The 10,976-nt window shown below is 44.8% G+C and overlaps 1 protein-coding gene across 1 annotated transcript; it reads left to right on the top strand.

Annotated features, from left to right (window-relative positions):
* Positions 1-512: 512 nt before the first annotated feature.
* Positions 513-937, top strand: LOC130884171 (ATP synthase subunit f, mitochondrial-like). The gene has a single exon (XM_057785171.1). It carries the CDS (start codon positions 533-535, stop codon positions 797-799), a length of 267 nt encoding a protein of 88 aa, XP_057641154.1. The 5' UTR covers positions 513-532; the 3' UTR covers positions 800-937.
* Positions 938-10,976: the final 10,039 nt, after the last annotated feature.

Here is a 10,976-nt window from a genome sequence, read left to right as displayed (position 1 = left end):
ATGGCTCAGAGGTTAAAAGCACTGGCTGTTCTTCCAGAGGTCCTGAGTTCAATTCCCAGCAACCACATGATGGCTAACAACCATCTGTAATGAGATCTAGTGCCCTCTTCTGGCCTGCAGACATACATGCAGACAGAACATTGTATACATGATAAATAAAAATTAAATTAAAAAATAAAATAAAATTTCGCTGGGCGGTGGTGGTGCACGCCTTTAATCCCAGCACTTGGGAGGCAGAGGCAGGTGGATCCTGTGAGTTCAAGACCAGCCTGGTCTACAAGAGCTAGCTCCAGGACAGGCTCCAAAACCACAGAGAAACCCTGTCTCAAAAAACAAAAAAAACAAACAAACAAACAAAAAAAAAAAAAAACCTGCTAGAGTCCCTGGCCAGCCCACAAAACATCCTCCACATGAACATGAAATGAGAGTCATGGAAGCAATGGACGAAGCTTTTTTGCACACTACCTGGAGGAGGGTACTAGAGGACTCTCAAAAAAGCAGGTTCAGGCTTTGCGGACACCGGGACTGCAAGATGGCGTCGCTCGTGCCACTGAAGGAGAAGAAGCTTATGGATGTTAAACTTGGAGAACTGCCAAGCTGGATATTGATGCGGAATTTCACCCCCAGTGGCATTGTGGGAGCCTTTCAGAGAGGTTATGACCAGTATTACAACAAGTACATCAATGTGCGGAAAGGCAGCATCTCGGGGATTAACATGGTGCTGGCAGCCTATGTGGTTTTCAGCTACTGCATTTCTTACAAGGAACTCAAACATGAGCGGCGACGCAAGTACCACTGAAGAAGGGTCACTATGAAGGGACTGCACACCCAAGCATAAGCGCCTCTCCTGCACCCATCCATGAAGAACTCAACTCTGGCTGGATCTTCATGTCCTAAGAACTAGTGTCCAATAAAAGGTGACTGACTGGTTCATGTAAAAAAAAAAAAAAAAAAAAAAAAAGGTTCACCAGTGGAAAAGGTAGGTTCCGTAATCGAGGCACCAAATAAACAGCCATGGTGTGGACACATGTTTCTGTGTTAAAGATGCAAGCCTTGTGATCCCTGTGAGGGTCCTTGGTTTTTGCAGGCACCCATGGACATCAGCTTATTCCTCATATTACATGCACCTGCCCATTTCTCTGCTTTTCAAGCTCAATCATCATATTAAAATGAATGCCCATCTGCCTTTACAGACTTTTGAGTTTCCAGTGTTGAAAGGGACCTGGAGACCATTTTGTCAAACTCCTGTCTGATGCTGGATCCTTTTAAAAAAAAACCCTTTTGAAAAACCCTAAGCAACCCACTCTCCCCTCAGCCATCTGAGAAAGCCCCCTACAAGCTCCTATAGTCATAACTCGATGAAGTCTTTACCGACACTGACCCCAGGCCATTCTCATGAAGTGACCGCTCACCTGTTTCTCTTCTCCCTGAGTCGTCTAGGACAAGCCTAAGACCTCCCTGACAGAATTCAACTTTAAAATGGGTCCTCCCCCGACCTTCTGAGCTTTGAGTTTTATCACTTCCAAAATGTGTTCTCCATAATCCAAACATCCAGGTCACCAGATAGCATCCTTGAAAGAAACAGCTGACCAGGCCAAATCGTATGAGGCAGCGGTACCTTTCTGATATGAGCATCTTATTCCCTTCTAGCCTGGAACTTAAGTTGATGCTTCATAGCACAGCGCATCACTGAGTGAAAACCAGGAGACTCTTTACAAAGAATGGCCAAAATGATCAGTCCCCACTATAAATATGTAGTGTTGATTATTTTATCCCAGCATAGAACTTCACATTGACATTCTACTTGTAGAGACAATTTGAATCTTGATCTTGTCATCAGCTGTACTTGCTACATTCTTCCCATTTGGGGTTTCCAATACATTTGACAAGGGTGCCTTCTGTGTCTTCATTCAAGTTTTGGTGTATATAATATATAATTAAATATATATGTATGTAAGTTTATATGTATGCATATATATACGCGCGCGCGTGTGTGCGTGTGCGTGTGTGTGTGTGTGTGTGTGTGTCATATTGGAGACACTCTTCTAAGCAGGCAAAGCCATCAATGTTTTTCTGGGCCCACTTGTTCAATGACCTGGGAATCCATCATCCAACCACCCTTTCACTACCTACAAGAGTATCTTGGCAAGAGTTCTTGGAAGGTCAATTGATTCCTGTTCTGATTGTTTTCCACCTCATGGCCTCATAGAGAGCAGCCCTGACTCTGGCTGGTACCATATAGCCCGGGGCCTCCAAGAGCTCAGCTAATTGGACCATGAAAAGGACCTTGGATGCCAGAAGAATCATGAGTTGACTGAACCAAGCCTCTTCCCTTTGGAATGGGGAACCAGAATAATAAAATGTAATTGATGTCTTCAGTGGTCTAAAGTGATGGATGATATGAGGCAGAGGAACCCACAAATGTGGATGCGTGGAAAGAATTAGAGTGTCCTAAGAAATTGGGCCAAAAGTCCTCGGGGCCCATGAAAGATGTATATACTAGATAATCAATTAGGAATTTTCTGAAAAATTGGAATATCTGTCCACCTCTATGACCCAGCTCACTTTTTCTTCTCCCCACCCTCCGCATAAAGTCACCAAGGGATTCTCCAAAGTCCTCTTCAGACATCTTCAGAGACTTGAGACAGAAATTATGAGCCTAGACAGTCACTATCAGAGGAGCGAAGGCAAACTCGTTATCTGAAGATCGCTTTGGTTTTTAGAGCCAAGATCTCTCTGTGATGCTCAGGCGGACTTTAAACACATTCTCCCGCTTCTGCCTCTTCAGTGACAGGATTGCCGTCAAGTACCAACATGTCAGCAAGACTGCCGTTGTTTTTAAGCACCATAGATGGAACTTTCAGTCTTATTAATGAAGATAGCCATTTTCAAAGACCTAAAGATGGGGCCAGCAAGATGGTTCAGTGGGTAAAAGCAATTGCCGCCAAAGGCGATGGATGACCTGAGTTTAGTGCCCAGATCACACATGATAAAGGAGAGAGAACCAAGTTGTCCTCTGACCTCCACACATGCACGGTGGTACATGCATACACACACACTAAATAAATAAAATGTAATGAAATCTGATTTCATGGTATCAAAAAAAATAAATAAATAAATAGAGTCCACGGATGTCAACGGCCCTGAAGAGAGATGAGGTTTGCAGTCCATCAAGCCCAGGACCGCAATGGCCGTGTTCTCCATGCACCCCTGGCTCCTTCCCTACGCCCACAGCTGCTCTCCAGTTAAACCAGGATTAAAGACTAAACCACCCAGCTAAGCCTTTGCTTTTCATTGTGCACTCTCGCTCACGGGCGTCAAGTGGATTTTATTTGGAGAATGGGGCCGAACTGCACACTTGAAAGAGAAAATGGGGAGTTGCAGGAAAAACGGTGGCTTTTTAAAATCACCACCCTGCAAAAGGGTAGCATTTCTCAAGTAACTGAACAGCACAGATGAAACCTAACTCGTTTCTGACATTACAGATTCAATCCGTTAACCTTAGAATGAGGGGCTTTCAGATATCTGGATATTCAAAATATATGGCTATATTTGACTAAGTGGTTAACTTGACAGCCACCTAAAAATACTATCCTTTCCCTTCGGAGCAGTAATCATAGAAACCTTAATGTGATTCTGAAAGAGCCAGGTTTTTTATATAAAAAGGGAAAGGTGATAAAGAGAACAATAAATTGCGCTCTGCAGTGAAGATGGGTTTAGCCCACAGTCATTGAGTTTAAGACCTGAAAAGCTCTAACCCAAATAGACATTTCACTGAGTGTTGGCTCACGCCAGTCTGAACTTGTGCAGGACAGTGACTATCGGGCTCAGGTACAGCAGTCCCTGGGTGCGCAGAGGGCCTGCCAGTGTGTAAAAAGCAAATTAAACCCTGTTAGCCAGGCCTGCAAGATGGCTCAACAGGCAAAAGCACCTGCCAACCAAGCTTGGTTTCCTAAGCTCCATCCCCTAAACCTACATAAAGGTGGACGGAGAGAACTCCGCAAACTTGTCCCCTCGCCTACACGTAAAATAATTTTTAATTGTGTTAGGCCTTTGTCAACCATTCCAATCTGCCAAGGATAACAGGCCCGCAGCCATCTAACTACAATCCCTCTGGCTGGACTTCTCTGTGGAGCGTTGTTTTACTCTCTGCCCGTTGATACAATCGACTCTCTCCTGCAGCACACGCAGTCTCCTGAGGAAAAGAGAGGCTCATTTCCTCTCTCAGGGTTCGAGACACAGACCGCACCTTTAGCTGTATTCACGTAGTAACACTTGCTGGCTTCACCTTCCTAAGTGCTCTCTGCTTGCTTCACATGGCTCCGCCCTGACAACGGCCCCATGATGCAGGCTCTATTCCTGTGTCCATTTCACAGATGAGAACAGCGAGGCACGGGGAAGCACTGCGCCACTGTAAAGTGGTCCATGCGGCGCAGCCAGGCTGTAGAAAGGCTAGAATTTGAACTCGTGGCCTGGTCCAGCATCTGTGCTTTCGATTCGCATGCTCTGCGGTCCTCATAGCAATCATCACTCCGTTATTAAGAGAATGGAAAGCCCAACACCTGTAGAGCTCAGATGGGACGATCCACACGTTCCCCCTCCAGGACATGGGATGGAAAGGGGAGGAAAAGATGTCCAGAATGCCAGTGCCATACCCCAGGGGCAGGTAGGGACCCTGTGCAGTACAGCATGTCTCGGCCATAGTCTCTCTCTTCCGGGACCAACACCTTTAGCAAGTGGCTTGCCCCACCCCCCAAGCACCGCCTTTCCCTTCGGAGCATATAGGCTCCCCCACCCCTTCCTGCTCTGAGAACAAGGTGCTGCTGTTAGCACTACTGTCAAGGACAGCACATGACTGGCCAGAGCTCACAGTCAGGCGGAACCTGACTGGGCTTCCTGACAGCTTCCGTTTCCTGAGCATCAGCCAGCCCCCTCCTCTTCCTGTAGCCCCACCGCGGAGACCCTCCCCTCCAGCTTTGATGTGTTGCCCTCGTGTGTCTGAAGGTTACTTTTCCTCTGTCAGACCTGACATCTTCCCAAGCGAACTACACGTCACCTGAAGCGTCCATCTCTGAACATCCCTGACGGGAATGGAGAGGAAAGCTACCTACTAGGCAGAATCGGGAAGGAGGCTGGTACAGCAGGGAGCCAGCTGCAGATCTTCCGAGGATGGGGAAGAGGAAAGACGAGGAATTAAAACCAGATACTCAAACATCCATTCTCAGCCTAGATGGCAGAATAGAGTGTTTTAGCCATTTTAACCAGGGTACTCAAACACATCATTCTCGGCCTACATGGTAGAGTGTTTTAACCAACGCTATCAGAATTAGTATGAAGCTGTGTTGGATGCCCTCAGTGTCTGTAATTTGACTGGTAATACACAGCCTAACGTCTAATTTGAAGTTAGAACAATTAAAATTCTGATATCTAAAAAGCCACATTTTTAAAGGGCGTATAAAGAAGCTTAACATGAAAGGACAGAAAATGCACAATCAAAATGAATCAGTGTTAAAGCGAAGGTTGCCGCCCTTGTCTTCACAAGAAGTCATCACCAAGTATCTGTGAAGCCTTTTCCCTGCTTTTCCCTTGCTTCCCCCCTACTCAGAATTTATAAAGTCGATTTTATTTAAATTAAAAACAAGAATTCTTCTTGAAACATGTAATATCCAACATAGTCTTTTTTTTTTTTTTTTTTTTTTTCCCTTCCTCTTAATTTGTAACAGAAACTCTAAGAAAATAAAATCTAAGGTTAAGGAAATTTCCATCAATGTGAAGAAAATATTTTCCAAAATTAAAATAACAAGTTCCTCCCTGGTTCACATAACTGATTTAAGTTGCAGATACATGGCTGCCCTGGAGATCACCTTCCTCCGCACGCTCCCAGAAACAGCCAAATCCACATCCTCCTGAGAAATTGGCCGGTTCTCTCTGGAGCTACCTTCTTTATGAGATACTGCACATATGACCAATGCTACATAAATATTCCGTGATACATTATCCCATCCTGGAATTTCCTGTAAGTTACACAAAATCATTTAAATGCTGCACAGTAAGCTATAAAATGATCAGATATAAAAGCAAGCTATGTCAATCCCTTTGTTAACATCTACATTTCTCATCAATATTTTAGAAAAAGTAGAGGTTCTCGGTTCTAATCTAGGGAGGAAGATTTGCTGTTTATAGTGTTTTACTCAGAATCTTAGGATTGCTCTATTTTTTACATTAGAGAATTCTTCTGACTTGGACAGGAGCCTTCCTATTGTATAGTAGCATCTCAATTGTGTTTTAATAAAGAAAGCTTGCCTGAGGCTATAATTCGTGATCCTAGAGAAGCTAAATAAAAAGGTGAACCCAAAGAAAAACATATAGTCATCCTCCTGGATATTAACCTTCATCAGGCGATGAAAGGAGACAGAGACCCACATTGGAGCACCGGACTGAAATCTCGAGGTCCAAATCAGGAGCAGAAGGAGAGAGAGCATGAGCAAGGAACTCAGGACTGCGAGGGGTGCACCCACATACTGAGACAATGGGGATGTTCTATTGGGAACTCACCAAGGCCAGCTGGACTGGGTCTGAAAAAGCATGGGACAAAACCGGACTTGCTGAACATAACGGACAATGAGGACTACTGAGAACTCAAGAACAATGGCAATGGGTTTTGATCCTACTGCACGTACTGGCTTTGTGGGAGCCTAGGCAGCTTGGATGCTCACCTTACTAGACCTGGATGGAGGTGGGAGGTCCTTGGACTTCCGACAGGGCAGGGAACCCTGACTGCTCTTCGGTCTGATGAGAGAGGGGGACTTGATTGGGGGAGGGGGAGGGAAATGGGAGGCGGTGGCGGGGAGGAAGCAAAAATCTTTAATAAATAAAGCTTGCCTGAAGATCTGAGATCAAAACAGCCCCACTGATCAGCCTTACAGACCAGACAGTGCTAACACACACCTTTAATTCCAGTAGCCACACTAGTTGCCATAGAAATTGGGTGGTACACGCCTTTAATCCCAGCCCTAGAGAGAATTATAAAATGGGAAGAGACAGCTCTCAGACACAGTCTCATTCTGAGATTCCTGAAGGCAGGATCGCCATTTCGGATTGAGATCGAGGTAAGAGTCAGTGACTGACTCTTTTGCTTTTCAAATTTTCAGGTTGAACCCCAATTTCTCTGTCTTAAGTTTTTATTAATCGTGCATCACTATTATAATCAATAGACAAAAATGTATCAGTGTGGACACAGTTCAGCAGCAGAACCCTAGCCTAGGGTACATGAGGCCCGGAGTTTCACCCACAGCACCAACAAAAATTAAGATGATGTAAGTTGGGGACTTAAAAAGATGCCTCAGTGGCTAAGAGCATAAATGCTCTTGTAGAGGGACCAAGTACAGTTCTAGCACCCAAACTGGTGGTTCACAACCACCAACACCAGCTCCAGGGGAATCTGATGCCTCTGGGCTCCAAGGGCACCTGACCTCACATGCATATACATGTGCGCGTGCGCACACACAATTTTTTAAAAGTAAAAAGAAGGGATAGGAGTTACAGGTGGTTGTGAGCTGCCATGTGGGTGCTGGGAACCAAACTTGGGTTCTGTGCAGTAAACCCTCTTAACCACTGAGCAATCTTTTCCAACTGTTTAATTTTTTTTTACATTTATTTATTTATTTATTTTGTGTATGTGTTGATGCACATGTGTGTCATGACATCATGGCACACGTGTGGAGATCAGATGACAACTTGTGGAGTCTTTTCTCTCTTTCCAGCACGTGGACTCATCAAATTCAGATACCTACTGAGCCATCTTGACCACCCTATAGGTATAGTTGAGCCTGGCTGCATATATATATTGCTGCATGCCTGTAATCCAATCAATAAGATAAGGCAAGAGACTCACAAATTCAAGGCCAACCTGGGCTAAATAGGGAGACCCTGTTGGAAAGGAGAAAAGTGGGCCTGTGTTACTTGAAATTACACCAGACTGAATTTCAACATCTAACAATGTCTGAAATGCAGTTAAATATGGACACAATTTCAACCTACTTTATGTCCAAGCTTAACAAAATACATCCCTCACCTTCAGCTCGGTCTTCCATTTCCTTACCTGTAGGCTAAGAGAGAACCAGAGATCACTCAGGCGCCTTCAGCTCTGAGGATCACTTAACGCCTGACTGCCCATGCAGGCACTGTCCTAAGGCCAGTCGCTAAATTAGCTTCAATTCCTACTTTTGAACTTGGGACAGGACAACTAAGTAAATTAAATGCTTCCCCAGGGAGAACAGGCTAAGGTGGATGGATCAAACCTCCTTCCTCAGCCATGTTTCCCATGCTAACAACTACCATGATGATGAGCAAAATCGCTCTGAATTTTCTGAAAATTACAATGACAGGTAAAGCCTGGTGGTTTTCAGATGCAGCTGGAATCACTGTCCCCTCTTGTGAGGTTGCTTTACTAAAATACACCCACAAACACATGCACATATGCATGCATGCGCCAGCTCTCTCTCTCTCCCACCCTCCCTCTCTGCAATTGCAGCTATATGGAGATAAACAATGGCTGGGCTTTTGAAAATGATGACTTTACCGTCTTTCTGCAACCTATGAATGTTTACTTTTGCTTATTTGGTACTGATCGTATTTAAAGGATTATAATATTCAATTGTAGAATCCCAGTTGCCAGTGTTTATTTGTTAAGGGAATTGTGGAGTGTGTTTTGATACAGCGAAGTACTTCTGGTTTCATTACCAAGTTTTATGAGTAACAGGAACCTTTGCTTGTACATATTTGAGATACCTTCATTCTAATCTGTATTCAGTCAGTTCCTTGAGGTGTAACACTCAGCTATACTGGGCCCTAAAGTCTGACTAGGTGCTTATTCTAGAAAACTTTTGGAAACCTATTTAAAAATAACAAAATTCAAGAAACTTCAAGTTTTGTTTTCCACTGAACCAGCAAGCAGGATAGGCTGAGAAAATGCTGCCATCTTGTGGTCGAACTTAAGAACATGTCCTAAGAACTTGTCCTTCGGTGGCCCTTTCTGGATGGAAGCCTTCTGCAGCTGCTGAAGCCTTCCGCCACTAATGAGTACCGTGTACTATAGTTGAGAGCTTGTTTAAGGAACTATCCATAGTGGCACATGCTTAAAAATCCCAGAAGTGGGAAGACTGGGGTAGGAAGGTCACCAGTTCAAGACTAGCCCAGGCTACACAACAAAACTCAAACGCAAAGCAAAGCTGGGAATAGTGATACAGGTCTGTAATTGCAGGACTTGAGAGATGGAGACAAGAAGAAAAAGAGTTCAAAGTCATGCACAGTGTGTTTCAGGCCAGTCTGGGCCTGGGGAAAAAGGGAGGAGGAAGAGGAGGAGGAAAGAAAGGAAGGAAGGAAGAAGGAAGGAAGGAAGGAAGGAAGGAAGGAAGGAAGGAAGGAAGGAAGGAAGGAAGGAAGGAAGGGAGGGAGAGAGGAAGGGATTGAGGAAGGGAAGTAAAGAAGGAAGAAAGGAATAAGAAAGAAAAAAGAAAAGTGGGAGGGAGGGGGGAAAGAAAAGGTTGAGAAAATGTATTAAAGAAATCTTCACTCTAATAAATGATAAATGTGGGCCTCCTTCCCTCCCCAGAAGTCCTGATTTTCAAAAGTGATCTCTGGATTAAAAGGAGGTGTGAGGTGACTTCTTCAGCCAGTGCCCCCTCTGCTGCTAAAAGCCTCTTCTCCAAGGGAGTTCATCTCACAGACCTTCCCTTCAGATCCTGCCTTAACTTCTCCTTGGGTTAGAAATCACCACAACTCCTGGCTTCTAGAGGCTGAGAACCCTACAAAATCCATTCTAGCCCAGCAGCCTCTGAGTGCATCTAACAGTGGTGGGATCATGGAAGGTTCAGCCTTGCCCAGCAGAACGCTCTGTAGTGATGGACATGTTTCACATCTGCAGTACAGTATGATAAGCACTTAACTCATCTTTCAACTTTTATTTGATGAGTGTGAGTGTTTTGCCTATGTGCACCAGCTGGCTATGTTGGCGCGTGCCTTTAATCCCAGCATTCAAGAAGCTGAGACAGGTAAATCTTTGAATTTGAAGCCACCCTGGTCTACAGAAAGAATTCCAGACAGCCAGGAATACACAGAAAAACCTTGACTCAAAAACAAAGCAAAATTTTAAAAAAAAGTTTTAATAAAATAAAACTGTGTGCACATGCATGCCTGGTACCAATAGAGGCCAGAAGTAGGCATTGGTTCCCCTATAACTGGAGTTACAGATGGTTTTGAGCTGCCATGCAGGTGCCAGGAACTGAACCTGGGACCTTTGGAAGAACAGCCAGTGCTCTTAGCTGCTAGAACAGCTAACTCACCAGGCTTGTGTGGTCTCTGAACATCCAAAATGTGACTAATGCAACCAAAAACTAGCTTTAATTTTCCCTAATTGTAGTTCACTAAAGCAAACATCATTGTGTGGCTACCATTGTGGAAAGCACCACTCAAGACTGACTGTCCCTAACCCACTCCAACATGTCAGTTCAGCAGACAGATCCATCCACCACCTCACAAAGGTTATGTTCTGACTACTAAACAGAACAGCCAGTATTACAGAGCATACAACAGAATGGGCTCAGCTTCCCAGGACACACCATCAGTAGAGACATGAAGCTGGCAGACACATGACTACAAGACCAGGGCATGGGTAGTGGGTCCTGCCTTTCTTCTGGAGGATGACAGGGCTGAGCCTAAGGAAACCCTATAATGTGAGCAAGACCTCAAGGGCTAGGAGGCAGAAGGAAGGGTCAGAAGCGTTTTATAAGAGGGAACAAAGGCAAGAGTAAGGGAAGGGTGAGGGGAAACTAGAAAGTCTATCTTTCAGAAAGACAGATGCCCAATCAAAACCTCAGGAGAGAGGGACATTTGTGGATGCAGGACTGAGCCAGCAACCTAGGCCAGAGCAGACCTGAGACAGCAAGCTCCACAGCAACAGGTACAGGGGAGCAACT

Source organism: Chionomys nivalis, chromosome 11 (assembly GCF_950005125.1).
Source record: "Chionomys nivalis chromosome 11, mChiNiv1.1, whole genome shotgun sequence".
In the NCBI taxonomy this organism is placed as follows: Eukaryota; Metazoa; Chordata; class Mammalia; order Rodentia; family Cricetidae; genus Chionomys; species Chionomys nivalis.
The sequence above is the reverse complement of the archived record's forward strand: the minus strand, read 5'-3'. Positions and strand labels throughout refer to the sequence as shown.

Excerpts from the sequence above, each read along its gene's own strand:
- LOC130884171 (XM_057785171.1), top strand. The coding sequence starts at position 533 with ATGGCGTCGCTCGTGCCACTGAAGGAGAAGAAGCTTATGGATGTTAAA.